The sequence below is a fragment of the Podarcis melisellensis genome (genome assembly GCF_964234715.1).
Source record: "Podarcis melisellensis genome assembly, chromosome: 7".
NCBI lineage: Eukaryota > Metazoa > Chordata > Lepidosauria > Squamata > Lacertidae > Podarcis > Podarcis melisellensis.
In genome coordinates this window covers 89,173,556-89,193,783 of record NC_138539.1, presented here as the reverse complement: position 1 = coordinate 89,193,783, position 20,228 = coordinate 89,173,556, and the positions used below count along the sequence as shown (strand labels likewise).

The window sequence follows — 20,228 nt, the reverse complement described above, 5'->3', positions numbered from 1 at the left end:
TTAGATAATCCACAACCCTATTTCCAAAAAAGCAAGAAAGATGCCGTGACCTCCCTGTTGAATAGGTACCTATGTAAATTGGATATTTTGATAAATTTCCTTGCGCTATTGTGGCATTAATGATACTACCAGGATTATGTAAACATTTCAAGAGGCTTATGTTGCTTGCTACAACCATCTCTGCTGTCTTGCAGGTAACAGGCAAGCCAGCAGAGAATACTTGCATAAACAGGTACCACTGTGGCAGGAAGGTAAAGAGCGTTTCTGGGTGCTCCAGCACTCGTCACGGTCCTCCATGCACCAATAGCTGTTTAGTTCTGCTGGCCACATGACCCAGAAAGCTGTCTGTGGACAAACACCGCCTCCCTTGGCCTGAGGCAAGATGAACACCACACCCCATAGACCCCTTGGACTGGACTTAACTGTCCAGGGGTCCTTTACCTTTACTTGCATGAGTATTAGTTGCAGGGCATTTTTTTCATCTGGAACTTGCCAGAACTCAGTTCCAGCACCTCTCAGGTGGGCACCATTGCCATTATAAGAGCATGAGGGAGGCGTTCATGGTGAGTTCTGGCACCTCTTTTTCTAGAAAAAGTAGCATGAGGTAGTAGTCAACTAGGTTTTACTCAGAGTAGGCTTCCTGATATTAATGGATGTAAATTAGATGTATTCATGGATTTTAAGAGGTGTACTCTGAGTAAAACTTAATTTTTACTCAGAGTAACACCACCCATGGTCTCAAAGCATATTGATCTTGGGAATTTCCATCACCAGCACTGAATGCAGATCGGTTAAGATATTAATAGTGTTTGCTCTGTACTACAAATCATCAAAGAAATGGACTAGATTCTTACTATGGGGAGGCCTGGGTTCAGTTCCTCACTCAGCCATGAAGCTCACTGAGTGGCTCTGGGACAGCCACCAACTCTCAGCGTAACATACTTCACAGGCTTGTTGTGAGGATTAGTGGAGAGCAGGGGCAGGGAAGAGGACAATGCCTTTATCACCAGCAGCTTCATCATTTTATGTGTATGCCACATTTCCATGGTAAACTGTTAAGTTGTGGGTGAACATATCAGACGTCACGGCGATTCTTCAAACAGCTCTTGTTTATTCACAGGCCAGAACAGAACTGAACTGAAGGCTCCACTAGAGCTCCACTAGAACGCAACAGTAACCACTTTCTGTAACTATCCAATCACTGAACGTCACTTTCAATTCCTTATTTGCATATGTGGACCTGAGTGAAAACTATCTACAGTATCCCCCTGCTGGCCCAGGGTGAGAACTTCAATACATAACATAAACCATGCTGTAGTCAGCTCAAGTTTCATTGGAATAGCACTGTAAATATTAACCCCCCCAATGCAAACCAGATTGCTAAAACTGCTGCGACACTTGTACACTCATTCAGCATCCATTGGCTCACATTGAAACATTAAATTCCTAGAAGGAAAAGTGAGGTGTAACTGTTAAATAAATGAATGATAAGTCAATTAGTCTGGCAGTACCAGGGGAGCTGGGATTTACCTGTGCAGTGCTCTCCATGGACCTTGTGTTCATCTAACCAGACAGGGGTTCTTATTTCTGCTCCTGCCTACAACCAGGAGGAGGAGCTTTGCCAAAAGTGCCCCAATAATAACTGAATTAAGACAGACTTTATGTACTAAAATTAACTCACCTGTAGAGATCTGTGATCAGTCCTTCCCTCCAGCGAGAACAAAGATTATTAAGAAGACGCTCGTGCTGTGCAAATAAACAGATGTAGTTGGAGACAGGAACAGGATCCTTTGAAAAGCAGGTAATTGTTTCTATCATACTGTACTGGTTGACATGTATTCTGAAGTAGTTTCCCTTTATTGCATCTCCTGTTGTGATTGCCATCCCCTGTGATAAATTAAGAAAACAGTTGTGACAGCAGACAGAGGAAAACAAAGTTGGACAGCATATTGCTAAAGAGGGATTAGCAAACTCTGAGGTGTTTTATCATCAATACTGTTGGATATCTAGGAAGTCATTATTCTCTGTTGTGGGTTATACACAATAACACCGTCTGTCTTGCTATTCGATGCAAAATTAGCTGTAGTTAAATGTTAAGGGTGGTGTCAGAGCCACCCGTTGGTCCCAGCTCACAAGAGACCCAAGTCCAATCCAGTTTATTTACAAAAGTCTTTATTGAAGATCATTGCTCCTTTTACATTCCATCTCCGTGGCTCCACGTCTGTAACATTAGATCGCTGAAGTCCCCTCTGAATCCGTACCGCCCCTACACCAGTTTAAGAGGCTTGTGCTGGACCACCTCTTCCTCTCCTTCCTTTTCCGCAGGGTCTTTCTGCCCCCCTGGGTTCCCCCCCGCTGGGACTCGCCCGAGGCTGAATCCTCTGACGCCTCTGCCCCCCTCCTTCTTGCTTTGGGGCCGGGCTCCTCCCCAGGGCTCTCCTCACTTCCGCGCGCCTCCACATTTGAACTTGGCGCGCGTACGCTGCTTCTGACCTTTCTCTCGACCGCTACACTGCTCCCGGTGCTACTCTCCGCCCCTTCTGGCAGAGCGTCCTGCTCCGATCTCCTCCCCCTGTCTCCTTCTTGCTCTGCTCCCTCTGACACACTGGTAACTCCACCCCCTTCACTCCGTTCCGGCTGAGAAGCCGGCTCCGGTGTCCAACTCCCACTGGGGGTTCTCCCTTCGCTCCCCTGCTCCTGACTGCTTCCCCCTTGGCCTCCCCTTGGTCTGACCAGGGGGGCCCCCTTTTGGGAGTCCTCTGACTCACTGGACAGACTCATGGGCGACCTTTGGTCATCGTCATCCTCCTCCTCATCTCTCTGGGATTCTTCCCCCTCGCTCTCTGTCTCCTCCCCCATCTGCTCTTCTCTCCCTGAAACCCTGACATCCATCCCCCCCTCGAAGCCCCCCCTTCCCCCCTCCCGCTCGTCGGGTGCAGGTTGTGGAAGCTGCGGCTCTTCGGGGGTAGATTCGGGATACAGGTCGTCTACTTCAATGTTCTCTGCTGGCAGTTCTGTGTATGTGTGTTCGAACTCGGGTTCTTCACCCAACGCGGTCTCAGTCTCTTCTTCCATTGCTACTTCGTCTGGTGCTGCCTTCCAAGGCCACTTCACCCACCTCTTACGCCAGTCCTCCCCTGGTTGCTCCTCCCACCAATCCGAAGGTAGTGTGTCCACTCCCGAACACGATCCCCTGGGCGGGCTCGATTCGGGCGTTCCCTCCTCGGCGGAAGAAAAGCCCCTGAACGTGGTATCTGACAATGTGGGCGTGAAAAGCCAGTCATCAAAGTACTCAGCTGGCATGGGTCTATGTGGGAAAAGTGCATGGAACTCATCTTTCAAAAGGGGTTCGTCTAACGCGTAGCCCGGCACCCAACTATTGGCACTGGCTGGGGTCCCCTCTCTGGCGAGAAAGTATTCAACTCCCTCTGCCCCCCATCTCGAGTCCAGTATCTCTGTGACCTCGTTGAGCGGTTCGGCCCTAGGCGACCCCCCCCTCTTGGGTGACTCTTTGCGTGGGTCTGGTACTGTTTCTGACTCCTGAAACCTGTGTGGGGCCTTGTAGGGAGTGAGCACCGACCTATGAAAGACCGGGTGCACTCTGGAGCCTTCTGGGAGGGCCAGGCGAAATGCTACAGGATTGATCCTAGCCTCAACTTGGTATGGCCCTAGCTGCCTGTGTCCTAGCTTCTTTTTGGCTAACGATTTGGCTGGCATCGCTTGGGCTGCTAACCATACCCAATCCCCCACCTGGATGTCTTCTCCCGCCCTTCTGTGTTTGTCCGCCTGCACCTTATAGGCTTGTTTGGCCAGCTCCAAATGTCTCCGCAGCTCCTCGTGCACCTCTTGCAACTCTGCTGCAAACTGGTCGGCCTCTTGTGGCACCCCCTCTCCTGGTGCTATAAGCCTCGGAAAGGTTCTGGGATGACGGCCATTGTTCGCGAAGAACGGCGTCACCCCTGTCGATGCGTGCTTTGTGTTGTTGTAGGCAAACTCAGCCATCGGCAGGTAGTCCACCCACGCTGCGGGTCGCTGATTGGCGTAACATCTCAGGTACTGCTGCATGATCGCGTTGACCCTCTCTGCTTGGCCGTTGGTCTGTGGATGTCTCGCCGACGCTAGGTCGATCTTGACGTGCAGGATACCTAGAAGCTTCTGCCAGAAGTTGGAAACAAATTGGCGCCCCCTGTCGGACAGGACGGACTGCGGTAGCCCATGCACTCTGAACATGTGGTCGATGAAGAGTTTGGCGGTCTGTTCTGCCGTCGCCACCTTGGCACAAGGAATGAAGTGCGCCATCTTGGTGAACAAGTCCACAACCACCAGTACCGCCGTCTTGCCCCTGGAGCTGGGCAGATCAGTAACAAAATCCAGGGCTACCCTCTCCCACGGCTGCTGCGGCGTCTCCAGCGGTTCCAGCAATCCCGCTGGCTTCTGGTGTACTGGTTTGGACCTCTGACAGGTGTCACACCTGGCAACGTAATCCGCCACCTCACCCCGCATCTGGGGCCACCAAAAGTCCCTGGCCACTAGTTCTATTGTCTTCTCCTTGCCGAAGTGGCCCGCACTGGGGGCGTCGTGCAACTGCTGCAGAACCTTTGCGCGAAGCTCGTCGCTTGGCACGTAGAGGGCACCCTTGCGAGTCAAGAGCCCGTCTCGCAACTGGAACTCATTGTCTCTCTGCGACCCCCTGTGCAGCTCCTCCATCTTGGATTGTGCAAATTGATCCACTTGCAACACGCGTCGCATCGCGTCCAGGTTGACTGCGATGGCAGCGCACGCCCACGCCTGCGGTGCGAAAATGTGCTTCGCTGCTACTGGTGCCGTCTCCTCAAGATATTGTGGTTTCCTGGAGAGCGCATCGGCTATAACATTGGAATCCCCCGGGATGTATTCTATTCTGAAGTCGAAATCCGCGAAGAATTCTGCCCAGCGCATGTGTCTTTGGCTCTGCAGCTTCGCTGTTCGCCAATACTCTAAGTTCTTGTGATCCGTGCGCACCTGCACTGTGTGCTTGGCTCCTATGAGGAAGTGTCGCCACGCTTTGAAAGCTGCGTGAATGGCCAACAGCTCCCTGTCCCATATGGTGTAGTTCTGCTCCGTCTTGCTGAGCTTCCGGGAGTAGAAGGCGCCAGGCCTCCAATTCCCTTGCGGATCCTCCTGCAGAAGGACGGCTCCAACCGCTCTGTCTGACGCGTCGGTTTCTACCCGCATGGGCCTGCCGGGATTCACGTGCAGTAGCTGCTCCTCGGAGGCGAAGAGGCTTTTAAGCTTCCGAAAGGAGCGCTCTGCCTGTTCCGTCCAAGCGAACTTCTTCTTCTTGGAACTGAGGGTGTCCGTGATTGCTGCCGTCTCCTTTGCAAAACCTCTGATGAATTTGCGATAAAAATTGGCAAATCCGATGAATCTCTGGACTTCCTTCCGATTGCGTGGGCTCTTCCAGTCCAACACCGCTCGGACCTTGACGCTGTCCATGGCCAGCCCCTCGTCGGACAGCTTGTAGCCGAGGAAATCCACCTCCGTTACATCAAACTGGCACTTCTCCAACTTGGCGTAAAGCCTGTGCTCCCGCAACCTCTGCAGGACCTCCTTTACGTCCTTCTCGTGAGCTTCCGGCGATTCCGAGAAGATCAGGATGTCGTCGAGAAAACACACACACTTCTTGTAGAGGAGTCCCGCCAGCACGTGATGCATAAAGGCTTGGAAAACGTGGCTGCCATTTTGGAGACCAAACGGCATAACTCTGTATTCATACGTGCCCAGAGGCGTGAACATGGCAGTCTTCCACTCATCGCCCTTCCGGATGCGGATGAGGTTGTACGCTCCACGCAAATCCAACTTGGTGAAGATCTTACCCTTCCTAACGGTCGCTAGGAGGTCGTCAATCTTGGGCATGGGAAAGGCCTTGGGCTTAGTCAGTCTGTTTATGAATCTATAGTCCACAATGAGTCTTTTTTGGGGCGTGTCTTTCTTCTTCACAAAGAAAACAGGACTGCCTCCCACTGCTTTGGATTCCCGGATGAAACCGCGCTTCAGATTATGCTCTATGAACTCTCTGAGCTCTTGCATCTCGTCCTCAGACATGGAATACAGCTTTGCAGTTGGCAGTTGCGCCCCTGGCACCAGGTCGATCGCACAATCGTAAGGCCTGTGAGGCGGCAACTTGTCAGCTTCTTTCTCGCAGAAAACCTCCAAGAATCCTTCGTACTTGCGAGGCACTGCCTGCACCATGCCAAGTTGCAGCTGCTGCTCGGCCCCCTCCTCCTGATTGGTCTGGATGCAATGCTGAGCACAGTACGATGAGCAGAAGGTGATTTGCCGCTGGTACCACGCTACAGCAGGACTATGCCTCTCCAGCCAACTCATGCCCAATACGATGGGCGTGTCTGACAGGTGGGTGACATTGAAGCTAATTACTTCTCGATGATTTCCAATCTGCATCACCATGGGAGGCGTCTGCTGCACAACTTGCCCTCCCAGCAATTTCCTGCCGTCCACCGTGACTACGTTCAGAGGCGTCATTGCAGGCAGGAGCGCTATGCGATGCTGCTTGACAAATTGCATTCCCACAAAATCCGCATTGCTCCCTGAATCAATCGTGATGGGAACTTCCAGGGAGTGTCCATTCGGCAGCTGAAGGGTTGCAGTGAGTTGCACTGCTGGCTTGGGTGGTAAAGGGTCTGTGCGTTGCAAGGGTGCTGGGGACTGCTCTACAGATTCGCCTGGCTGAGCCCCAGTAGCTCCGCTTCCAGCCAGGCATTGTCGTTTCCCTGAGGCTGCTCTCTTTGCACCACTTCCGCTGCCACTGTTGCTAGAGCTGCAGTGTGTTTTTGGAGCCTCTGGGGGCACTCTTTCGCCATATACTGTGCACTGTCACAGATGTAACATTTCCTGGTCCCTCTAGGAGGCTTCGCCTTCACTGCACCGGAAACAGGGGCTGTGGATGGTGTCTGAGCCCTAGCACCACCAATTTCCATCGGCTCTTCTCCCTGCCTCCCCAAGGGCGAGGGGTGCGTCTGGCTGAAGTCCCTGGGGACAAAAGGGGGTGTTCTCGCTGGTGCACGCGCCTGGGGTCCCTCCCCATCGTGCCAAGGGCGTCCCTCGTGTCGTATTCCGATCGCAAGAGCCCTCTGCACCACGTCTTCTAGGGTCTGGGGTCTATCTCCTCTGGCAATCTCATCCTTGATGGGGGGGCTAAGACCTTCCCAGAACAGATCTCTTACTGGTTTACTGTCCTTCTCCCAGCCCAACGCAGTTAATAATGCGAAGAATCTGGAATGATATTGACGTACAGTGGCTTTGCCTTGCCGCAGTCCGTGCATCTGTCTACGAGCAATATCCACATCCACAGATGACTGGAAACAAGCATCCATCGCTTTAATAAATTCATCAGAATTGCGGCGGGCAGGGCCATCTTCGCGCCACAAATTGCGCAACCAAGTTCTAGCCTCTCCATGCAAATGCGAAATTATAAACCCCACTCTCTCCTCCTCATCTTTAAAATCATTGCGAAGCAAATGCAGTGCATACACGACATCTGCCCTGAAGTTAGGATAGTTTTGCAGGTTGCCATCGAAGTGGGTAACTAGGGTGCCCCCCCGCCGTCCAAGTCCAACTCCCTCCGATCTGGATCCCGGGACCCCTGCCCCGCTTGCATGCTCCCACCTTGTTCGCAGGTCCTGGCAAGCCTTCTCCAGTTCGTCATTCTTCTTCTGAGATGCAATGACTGCAGCTGTGAGTTCGGTAACCTGATTCCTCAGCGTTAGCAGCTGTTCCTCCGTACTCATGGCTGCTACCGTTGGTGAGCTTTGCAAAAAAAAATTTTTTGCGTGGAAGGAGAGGGGACTTACTGTCAGAGCCACCCGTTGGTCCCAGCTCACAAGAGACCCAAGTCCAATCCAGTTTATTTACAAAAGTCTTTATTGAAGATCATTGCTCCTTTTACATTCCATCTCCGTGGCTCCACGTCTGTAACATTAGATCGCTGAAGTCCCCTCTGAATCCGTACCGCCCCTACACCAGTTTAAGAGGCTTGTGCTGGACCACCTCTTCCTCTCCTTCCTTTTCCGCAGGGTCTTTCTGCCCCCCTGGGTTCCCCCCCGCCGGGACTCGCCCGAGGCTGAATCCTCTGACGCCTCTGCCCCCCTCCTTCTTGCTTTGGGGCCGGGCTCCTCCCCAGGGCTCTCCTCACTTCCGCGCGCCTCCACATTTGAACTTGGCGCGCGTACGTTGCTTCTGACCTTTCTCTCGACCGCTACACTGCTCCCGGTGCTACTCTCCGCCCCTTCTGGCAGAGCGTCCTGCTCCGATCTCCTCCCCCTGTCTCCTTCTTGCTCTGCTCCCTCTGACACACTGGTAACTCCACCCCCTTCACTCCGTTCCGGCTGAGAAGCCGGCTCCGGTGTCCAACTCCCACTGGGGGTTCTCCCTTCGCTCCCCTGCTCCTGACTGCTTCCCCCTTGGCCTCCCCTTGGTCTGACCAGGGGGGCCCCCTTTTAGGAGTCCTCTGACTCACTGGACAGACTCATGGGCGACCTTTGGTCATCGTCATCCTCCTCCTCATCTCTCTGGGATTCTTTCCCCTCGCTCTCTGTCTCCTCCCCCATCTGCTCTTCTCTCCCTGAAACCCTGACAGGTGGTATTCAGCTAAGTTAGAGCAGACCCATATCTGGCAACCTCAGTGAATCTACTCTGAGTAGGACTGTCACTGAATATCACCCTTAGTGTCCTGTGTTTTTACTGAAGAGGACATACACCAGGACACCCACAACACTGGAGGGCACTGAGTAAGGTTGTCACCTTAACCTAAACACACAGAGAAGTTCAGGTGGTAAAGTTTTCACTATCATTGCATCGCTATGTTCGGCTTACAATACAGCCACAGATTTCCTAGAAAACTGAAAGCTGCAGCAGTACCAGATCACATGGGCCTGCTTTACACGACTCACATATTTTTAGAACTTACGTAATTAGGTTGTGATTCTTGTACATCCAAGCGAGAAGGAATTCCAGGTTTAAAAATATGCACATAATTATATTTTCCAGGTAGAACACCACCTGTCAGAAGCAATGAGAGGTATTGTGAAGATCTCTATAATGGCTGCCAGCATATGTGACAGCTAATTTGTTAATCATAAAATATGATAATTCCACGTTTAAAACTCTTTGTTACAATTTTTTTTTGTTATTTCTAAAACAATGCCATGGTGATTGGAGCAAGAACAGGTAGTACCTTGCTGTTGTTTCATAGGTTCATCTGAACCATGTGTAAGCACCTAGAACCCCTGGAATCTTACACAGCTCAGTGATAGTGGCGGCATGCAACTATATCTATATATGAATTTGCACTTGACATCTATGCCAGATGTTCATGAGAAAAAATTCTGCCTGGGGAAAAAATCCTCCTTATATTAAAATATAGGAACAATAGTTTTCTAAAACTGATACTTTATACACCTTATACCAGGGGTTGTCAGCCTGGTTCCTACCGCCCACTAGTGGGTGTTTCAGGATTCTAGGTGGGCAGTCGGGGGTTCTACAGCACAAGCTGAATCCTCCTTCCATCGAGCACTGGTGGGCGGTAAGGACATTTTACCACCAAGAAAGATGCATTAGTGGGTGGTAGGTATAAAAAGTTTGACTACCCCTGCCTTATACAAATGTTAATTTCCTTCACTTCACATTTCATGCTGCACAAGATGAAAATATTATAGTAATGCTAGACAATGAAAAGGAATGTTCTTGGCCCACCTTGAACTTTGCACCCCTTGTATATAGGGATGAGTCTATCCAAATCTTCTGGGGGTTCAAAAACTGGCTCCAGAGTTGGATCAAAAAGATTTAGCATGGTTGCAGCAAGCTGGAAGCCAACCTCTTTTGAGCTGAAATTGCTGTGTGTCCATTCATTGGCATAGTATATATTGGAGAACTTGGTTAAAGAACCTGCAGCTCTGATGGCGATATCATTAGTATGGAAGTTGGTATCAATCACAAGCCTCCCGTCGTAAACTAGACATGCATCATTAATTGCCTTGAAGGTCTCATAATCCACTCTTTTTTCAGTAAAGTTAAAGAATGCCTAAAAATAAGGCAGTAATTAGTCACCCTATAAAACAGGCAGAGCCAACATGGTGCCCTTCAGATGCAGCTACACTAATCATCATGCTTGAAGGCACCCACTTTCAGCTAAGGGGCAGTGCCTTTGAGTCTGCAATCTGCAGGGATCAGCTGTGCAATTCCCATGGGGAACTCTGTCACACAGCTGATGCAGTTGCATCTCTACCTGCCTTACACCTGACGTTGCATATGATGTCAGGTGTAGGACAGGTAGTTATGGTTTGGAGAAAATGGCTTGTGGGCCAAATTGGGACTCATGCCGGACCAAATGTGACCCTTGGGCTGGAGCTTCCCCATCCCTGCTACAAAGGCAATCCACTGGGGTTATTGTGCCCCATTGAGGGACATCAAGTTATCAAGTCCACACATATGTTAGAGAAGGTGCAACAACTTAGGCACAACAAAAAAAATGGCAGACCAACAATGGCAGACCAACACGGCAGACCAACAATGGCAGACCAACACGGCTACCTATCTGTAACTGGAACTTAGGCACATATTTTCATATGCATTGGGAGTACCTACTGCTTCATGCATTTTAGTTATGTGTCTTTGAGAAGATCTCAGAAATTATGGGGTGAGAAATATTGATGGATCCAATTAGCGCTTATTAGCTTAAATAAAGCTCTGTTGTCCAAGGATCTGATTATTTGCTTGATAATAGCTGGTAGGCTTGAGGCTGCTAAAAAATGGAAGTCTCCTTGGACATTTTCATGGTATGAAAGGGTGTGGAGCATAGCCCAGCAGAAAAAAACAGACTTGTTCTGTTTAGGGCAATTGGAAATAACAAACACTGAAACTTTTGATACAACTTGGAATAGATTTATTCATTTATTTATCAGTAGAGGTGGATCTGGCCAAAATGCTCCATATTCTAAAGACATACATGGTCTGACATATGTCCGCCATGTTGATTCTCTTGATTAGAGATATCAAATTTCCAGTGATATTCTCCTTAATCTAATTCAATAAGATCAGTACAAGGGGCAGTCTCAAAGTAAATTGTGTCACTGCTATTATTATATGTATAATTTTCCTCCAAAAATCATAGGTGACTCGACATTCCCACCACATATGTAATAATTGCACAGTTCTGGCTAAGCACTTCCAGCATTTAAAATGATTTATGAGTAGATTTTATTGAACCTAGCTCAAATTAAGTACCAGCATAAAAGCTGTTTATATTGACCTTTTCTTAATGATAAGCTGAGTTAGGACTCTCTCACAGAGCTCCAAATCTTGACCAATTGCTTCTCGGAAATACTAAACCCCAGATCTCTTTTCCACCTTGTTCTGACTACTGAGTCCCTTTCCCTAAATCCATTAACTATTTATAATTTTTGGTCGAAATACTTTTTGCCATATTATCTGATGTAATTTCCCCCCCAAGGAACCATACCTTACCCCACAGGTTGAACCTACAAATTTAGACAGCAGATATTGGAACCATGGGAAAATCTGTTCTCTTGTTTTTTTGACTAATTACATTTCTTATTAACATCAGTCCATTATTTGCTAGATACCCAAATTTATATATCACATGTTTTTCCTAGTTAACAAAATCCAACAGCTGATTGACACTGATACGATGACTTAATATAGATAAAAGTAAAAAATTTCCCATTTGTACTTGACCCATTTTTTTCAATAATGAATGTGGAATTTAACTTTGTTTTAATAAATTTCCCCTCTCATTTTTAGACGTTCACCTTAATGTTTCAAATGGGGCATTAAGTTGTCCAACTGACATGAATCTTTACCCTATCTTGTGCAAGCCATATTTTTAATCAAATTCAGCTAGTATTATTGGTTACTCTTGTGAGACATTTATCCTGCTATATACATTTATCAAGAATTTTCTGCCAAACTTTTAGTTCCTGTGTATTCATTGTATGATCACAGTCTTGCTAGCATTTATCTGAGGCATTCATGACAAATTCAGTTTTTCCTATTTACAAAAATCCACTTTTATTTTTTTTTAACAATAGTTCCCTCTCTTTTTGATACTGTTACCTAATTTTATACATACGTGTATAACCAGATGGTTACTAATTTCCAACCTATAATGTTGAGCAAAGGGACCCCAACTGAAACCATTTCCACTTTCTGATTGTGTATTTTATATGTTGATACAGCTCCATACTTGTCAATTATTTGGAACCCATGATTTAAAGATTCCCTAGGGCTTTCTTAAGACAATGTGGCATCAGTTGTATATAGGAAGATCCTAATGTGACCCATTTTAAGCTTGATCCCTCGTATTTGTGAATCTTCCATTGTTGCAATGGTGAATGGTTCAATTGCAATAGCAAATTGGAATAGGGAAGGCAGATAGCCTTGTGCTGTAATTTTCTTAAATTAAATTGCTCTGTTTATTGTCTGAAATGCTTTGTAAATTAGGAAACCCATACTGTTCTTCCTGGGACACTTTCCCCTTTGGGTATCTTTTTGGTGACATCTTAACTGAGAAAGATGTTATCTTACTGCTCCATAAATTTCTGACTTATGTACAAAACACAGTAATCCATTGATTTATCTATTTCTTCCTTTCATTATTAGCATAAACAAACATAAGCAAAACCAAAAACATAGCATATAGTTACAATTTCCTAAGCACTCCCCAAGTATTAATTTAATTCATCAGTTGACTCTAATCAACATTTAAACCAAATAATTAATCAAAACACCAATTATATTATTTTAATGGGGGGAAGAATACATTAATTTAACTCCTCAGTTAAGTCATTTCTCACCTGTCAAATGCACTTGACCATAATGTGTGCATTTTGATAATCATCTGAATGTATGTCCACTGAAAATAATGAAATGCAGATGGAGAACATCTGTATCCAGATGGGCATCCAAGTGATGATATCATTCACCTACATTGAATTAATATTCAACAGGGTGTTGATTTTGAATGTGCATCTAGATCCACATTCTTTTTCTCAGCTGGTCAAACATAATTCCACAGGGCTAGGCTTGGAGGGCGTTGAAACCACAAACAGAATGCGAAAGCATTTTCTCCTTCCATGCACACCTTCACCTTCAGAGTGAGGGCGATGAAAAAGGCTTCATCTAGCATGACATAATCATATAGCTTCACGTGGTATCAGTATTTAGAACATGATTCCAGATTAGCTTCTGACTCTTTCAAGGGCAGGGGCTGCTGAAGGAACAGCAATTTGGAGAAACATTGACTGCTTTAGATGTGAAAAAATGGGCACAGGGAACAGTAGAGGGTTTGTTTTTTGGTGGATCTTCCCACCTCTCTTACCAGCAACTTTTGGATCAAAACCTGAACTTCATGACAATTTGGCAAAGCAATACCTTTAATTATCATTCTGACATGGGCTCAGTTCTCAGAAAACAGCAACATTTTTAAATGAACATTAAAATAAAAACAAGTTATGAAAATTTATTTTAAAAGTTGATTTGTGTTTAAAAAATTCAGCCACCACAAGGAAATGCCCCTGCACAGCTCTTTTTCATTTCATTGCACGAGAGGATGTCCCTGTGGATTGTTGCATCCTTTAAATTCAATAGTTCAGTGCCTCTGCTTAATGGAAGGATGTTACATAACAAAGACATATATACTTACAGAACACTGCAATCTGAATGGCTTTGTATTAGTAGTGAAAGATGCAAACTCAATTGGGTCCGGGTGGGTGCCATCATTCCACTGGGCCAGCAGACTGTCATGATACACAGTCACACCAGCTCTGGACAGGGCTCTCTGGACAGCATTTTCTATTGCGTTGTTATTAAGAGAAGTAACATTTGAGCATAATGGAGGATGCACAAGATGTATGAGGCTGCCATTAATTCCTAATGATAAGAGAGCTGCTATAGTAGTGTAAATGTCAATTGTATTCCCATAGACAATAACATTCCCTGGGAGGGCAGAAAAGAGAAAAAATAATTTAAGACATATAATAAAAACCTTATTAGTGTAACTCAGATGATAATAATACTGAACTGATCTGTGACCCTCTTGTTGCTCTGATGCTATGAAGTAAACAATGTTACCTAGCAACAGTTGCTAGGATAATTTAGTGAAGACTCTACAGAATACATCCGACAAAGTAGCAAGCACTTAACACAGAATTGGACATTAATTATGCCCCCAGATTTTGAAACCCTTTAGTCTGAGAACCTTTTCGGGGGGGGGGGTACCTTTAGCAAGCTCCTTTACCCAGCCATTTCTCATCTTTTGTTTGGTTACAGTACTTTCAAATAAAAATTAAAAGTCCTGCAAAAAGGATATGGGGAATTGGGGGAGGGGAGAGAAGAAGTAACATAGCTATCAGAATTCAGAGGATTCTCTCTCATCATTCTCTCTCATCAACCAGGGGAAAAAATGTGTGTTTCTTACATATCTACCATTTCCTCGTGTTTCTTTTCCTTGGTCAAATATAATGAAATCCACAATGGGCAGGGAACATTCACTTAAGGAGTTGGGGACTTGCTGCAGGAAAACCCAAAGAAACTGAAGGCCTGTCTAATAAATATGTATAGGGCTCATTCCAAGCAAAGTTAAGCTTTCTAGCATTATACTGTATTTTGGGGTGTAGGTCCTAAATAAAGTGTGAATGGGTTAGATGCACAGGAGAAATGAACAGGGAACTTATTCAGGAGCCCTGGTTAGCTGCAGTTGTTAGTGGTAAACTTGGGTTTGCTGCCTCACAATTTGTAAAGTGGTCCTTAATCCCACTTAATTTAAAACAAAAAGTTAGGCATGTAATTCTCTTTTGCCCATTGAAAGAAAGGGGTTGCCATGTTCATAAGTTTCCATTATGCACACATGGTGTACAAACCAGGGCTAACTCCTGATTAAAGAATGGCCTGGTTTACTTCTGTGGAGGCTGGTCCAAAAGAGCAAATGGGGTACTGCCCCATCAACTCAAGTTTGTCTTCAACCAACCCACACCTGCCTGACTCAGGGGGGTGGCCCTGACTATCATCTTCCTCTTCCTTAGTCTCTGTGTTGCCCTTGCAGAACTCGGCAGGGAGATCGGGACAAAACCAGAATTAGTTGGCTCAGGCTATCATTGTCTTTGGCTCCATCTGCTGTTGGCCTCCATGCCTTCTGCTGCACCATTCCCGATGGGCACCAGCCACCCCTGGTTTAGCTGATTTAGAAATTAAATGTGCATATTAATTAAAAACATATTTATGAAGCAAAAAGACTTTATTTTTCAAGTTATATATTTATTATTTTACTTGTAAAATTACTATCCTGCCCTTCCTCCCAAAGGAGCTCAAGGCAGCAATGTTTGTATTACAGCAAGATTAATATTAGAATACTTATTCTATTGTATGTGTGAAGGGGGATGCCTCTTCGAGATGACACCCACCATATGAAGCTGTTATAAGCACTTACATTAAAAATACTTTAAAAAAACAACCCATTTATTACCTAATTAAACAGGGGCACCCTTTTGGATGAGCAAAAAGTTGATTAAATGTAATTAGCATTTAGCTGGAGATACAATATTCCCTATGGTTGGTTTTCTTCTTTACAGAAAACTGATTCCTGATACATTTACAAATATTCAAAATTAGAGAACGGTCAAAACAGACATTCCTTTCAGTAGTATTAAGTTTTCTAATTATTTTGTTGCGACTGTCCTGACTTGCATGAGAATTGTCTGGGACTATTTTAGTCCCAGTTGGCAGTACTTAGAAATGTTACAAAGCAATATTCATTTCAAATCCTACTATAAAATCAAAAGTAGTATTGAAGATATTCTGCTATGTTAACACTGCTGAATTAGGGTAAGTAACAAAGAAATAGTTTTGGAATTTGACCACAATCCAGTCCTTCATAAAAAGGCATGAGTGGTGTAGCTTTGGAGCTGCATTTTAAAAAATATTTACTTCATACATATAACTCTCCAAAACAGTGTAAATTTTAATGAACATTTTATATTCTTTGTAAACAGCTTAGAAATTCTACTTACATTAAGCTGTGTACAAATAAGATAAATAAATAAGACTACAGTTTTCTCATTTTCAGAAGAATCAGAGCCAGCAAAGATTGTACTGGATTTCTCACCATTCAGAACAAGGTGAAGAAAACAATTGTATATGTCTATGTTGTTTTATTCCAAAGAAGCCATAAGGTGATAAGAAAGGAGGGTGAACTTCAACAGCCGATTTTCTGCAATGAAAATGGATGGCAAATTTCCAGGTAGAACGATCTGGGTCAGTATTAGCTTCTGCAGGCCCTAGGAGAGCTCATTGCCAGCGAAGACAGATGTTGTTCTGATAAGGTTCAAAACTTATTTGAACACTTACAGCCCCAAAGGATTGGGGATTGCCAAAGCCCAACACAAGTGAAGTTTCAGGAATTTAAAGAGGCAGGGTTCTAGTTGTGAACCACAGAGGCACTCAAGAGTTTGGTCCCTGCTTTCTCTGAGGGAGACCTTCCACCTCCAAGAGGTATTTGGGGAGTCTCTCTCCAGACTCAGGGCCCAGACGCAAGACATCCTCCTAGCAGCTTACTTCTTTTATTGTGGTAGCCCAACGGTCACAGTGCTGCATCTGTGTGTGAGGTGGCCTTGAAGAGCATCTTCACCACTATTGCTTTGTAATGATGATGGAAAATTATTTTAAAATATAAAATAACTTCAAACTTAATTCCCAGCTGGCAGCAGGTGCTGCAGGTGTTTGCTAGGGCCACGACACCCAGAATGCCTTGCTCTGGGGAAGAGCAAAGGATAGGGCAAGAGGTCAACAGAGTTCAGGAGAAGCCTTGCTCTGGGGAAGAGCAAAGGATAGGGCAAGAGGTCAACAGAGTTCAGCAGAAGCCTTGCTGACTGGTTGATAGCTAGCAACATAGCAGCATGCAGAGGCAGACAGCAGGTTGGGTGGTGGTTGGCTGGCATCCAAGCACCCATAGGAGCAACAGCAGTTGGGTGGCCAGCCAGCCAACAAGACATTGCCATGGAAGCAATGGTGGCAAGTGATCCCATGGACAGCAGATTGGGTACATGATGCTCCATCCATCTCTATATGCCACCTGAGCCATGTGGCTCAGTGTGGCTCATGGTAGGGCTGCCCTTGCTTCACCTGTCAGCTTCAGTATGTGTACAGGTTCATGTAAGAGGAGAGAGTTCCAAGTTGTTCAGTGCTCTGAAGACAAGAACCAGCACATTGAATTGAGCCGGAACCAAACTCAAACACCCAAGCCCCCATAAATCAGTCACACTGCTGCATTGTACACCAAGTGAAGCTTACATACCCTTTTGAAGGGAAAGCCCCACATAGTGCAGTTGCAGATGTCAAATCTGGATGTAACCAGGGCATGTGTAACTATGACAAGATCAACATTAAAAATTTAATGTTCTGCAGTAGTGAATAACATATTATGAGCATAAAGAGCCAGCATTGCACCATAACACAGAGAACTATATTGCCAACCTGCTACAAATCTAAGTAACTTAACATGTCAGAAAAAGGCGAGCTACTGTATCTTAAATAGATTCATGCATAAAGCATCATAGAGCAGGATTGACCTAAACAGCCTTGTCAGCAGAAGTCCTGCACAAGGACTTCTGCTTGAACCACAGGGCTTTCCCCCTTCTCCTCCCTAAGTGTGCCTCACATTGGCTCTGGGGGGGTCAGGAAAAACCCCAGAACTGTGCATGGGGAAAGTGGGGTGTGTGTCATTCCTTCTGGCAAGCAGGAATGCTTGTGCAGATGGAATGACAGGAAAAGCACAACACTGAATTCCACCCACAGAGCTGGGACTCAAAGGTCATCAAATCCAATTAACAGAACCAAAGCAGGCACATCACCATGTCTGTCTCCAACAAAAGGACCACATAGTTCTGTGTGCAAAATAGCATAAGCAAAGTGTTATGAACAAATGCGCAAGCAAGTCAAACAGAGAAAATATTGGAATGTTGGGGGGTGGGGGGAGCATAGAGGGAAGGAAGGGATTCTTCTCTGATTGCTCTTCCCCAAAGGAATTAACACCTACACCACCAAGTATCTTTCTCTATGTGTGGCTGTTCCTGATGCTCAAGAAAAAAGGAAATAAGAAACCAAAGTTCTGGAAAGGAGAAAATTCCTCATTTTAATCCTCATGGACCAGAATTGAGATACCAGAGGGGGGAAAGCAAAAAGAAAGCCCACTTCATCCAGTGAGGAAATTTTAGTGCTCCAATTGTTCTAGATAGAGTATTCTAGGGCTTTACACCTTGAACAGGTGGGAATTTGGTTAACATCCTTTTTGTCACTATCCTTTATTGGACCCACAGTCTTCTTTAACTACAACAACACTCCTATTAGCATAAATCCTTTATTTTTGAAGGCAATTTAAATTTACGTTTACTTGCCACAAGACAAATAATGTTCTCTATGTGGCCTCAAGAAATCATGTTTTCAATATATTATAAACATCCTATGTATGCCTTTTAGATAGTAATTGCAGAATAAACTACAGTAGTACCTCGGGTTACATACACTTCAGGTTACATATGCTTCAGGTTACAGACTCTGCTAACCCAGAAATATTACCTAGGGTTAAGAACTTTGCTTCAGGATGAGAACAGAAATTGTGCCGCGGTGGCAGCAGGAGGCCCCATTAGCTAAAGTGGTGCTTCAGGTTAAGAACAGTTTCAGGTTAAGAACGGACGTCCGGAATGAATTAAGTACATAACCAGAGGTACCACTGTATATTAATCCAATAGAATCGTAATATTTTCCAAATATGCTTTCACTACATGAAAACATATTTGAGAGAAAAACTTTATTATTCAGAGAAGTTACAGCAATCATAAATAAAGCCCATTACAATGGATTTATGGCTTACTATTAGATGCTCCTGTCCCACTACTGAGAATCTCACTCATTTCCTATAACTGGGAATACAAAACTTTCATGATCTTAGTATGACCTGAATTCTTAGGCTTGCAAAAATCACATTAAAAAGAAAGCACATTAGCTGGAGCTACAGCTTCATGATGTATGTACAACAATTTGAAAGCTATAACATTCCTTCAAGCATGTTTTTAGAAGAGCTACAACCTGCATTTGGGTAAATAGAAAAATAAGTGATCCATTAAAGCAGTTTTGCTTCTTGCATCCGCCCATTTAGCATTATTGAAAATGAATGGAAACTTAAGAATGACCATTAGAATCAGAATTATAATAGCTATATCCTGCTTAATTCTAACAGGGAAATCTAGTACAATAGGTAAAGGGAGGGTTCCTCCCAACCCTGGAAGTCACTGGTACAATGCATAAAGACTTCCTAGATCACTAACATAATGATTTGCATCCACACTGCCACAGACAATGAAGAGGCACATGACAAGAATGGATAAACTTATTCAGGGACAGCCCCATGGAGGCCATGCTTTCCACGAAGTTCTGAGCGGCCCCTTGTAAGGTCGTGTCAGCATGGATGTTAAAATCCCTCCAGACAACCAGGCTAGTTGTTTCCAGGAGAACATCCGCCACAATCTGAAAAAGCTTGAGCAGGGTGTCCTTGGTGCAGCGGGATGGTCGGTACACCAATAGGAATTCTGTACTGCTCTTATTGCCCAGACTCCAGAACATGCACTCAGAAAACTGGGTCTCGCCAATAGGACGCCTGATGCAAGCTAATGACTTCCTAAAAATCCTAGAATGGTCATCTAGTAGCCAGAGCCCTTATCTCTTGTAACTATACCCCTGCACACACAAACTCTGTGTGTGTGTGTGTGTGTGTGTGTGTGTGTGTGTGTGTGTTGGTTGAGAGCTCTTTGCTGCATAGTGTATTCAATAAATTTGTACATAGAAGTTTCTGATGAGACTATCACAAGCATCCCAATGGAAAGTGTTCTTATACTGGAGGAAGTCAGATATGCAGTGAAAACTATAGCATCTCCAGTCTCTTGGGGTATTCTCAGCAGAGTTTAATTTCTGCCATGGTCACCAGGCTTCAGCCCTGGCATATTTTCAATGTTTGGGCTCAGTCTTGAAACATAGTAAGTAGAAACAAAATTAAATGCTCCTAAGCAGAAAAGATATTAGCAGAAGGTGAGAGGGGAGCCTGGTCACCTGACCTCCAGTTCCTGAGTCACGGCTGCATACTGTGACAGGGGGGAGTCTGTGTGTTT

General features: G+C 45.4%; 1 protein-coding gene across 4 annotated transcripts in view; it reads right to left on the bottom strand.

Moving 5' to 3' along the window:
• CFAP61 (cilia and flagella associated protein 61) overlaps positions 1-20,228 on the bottom strand; it is a 177,446-nt gene that overhangs the window by 26,549 nt on the left and 130,669 nt on the right. For 3 of the 4 annotated variants that reach the window (XM_081917728.1, XM_081917727.1, XM_081917729.1), the window contains 4 exons: positions 13,718-14,010; positions 9,751-10,078; positions 8,966-9,057; positions 1,682-1,887 (listed from right to left, as the gene is read on the bottom strand). In XM_081917728.1, the coding sequence (XP_081773854.1) occupies positions 1,682-1,887; positions 8,966-9,057; positions 9,751-10,078; positions 13,718-14,010 (919 nt within the window). Of the gene's footprint in view, positions 1-1,681; positions 1,888-8,965; positions 9,058-9,750; positions 10,079-13,717; positions 14,011-20,228 lie in introns of those variants that run through there. The other variant, XM_081917730.1, reaches the window with a different exon arrangement.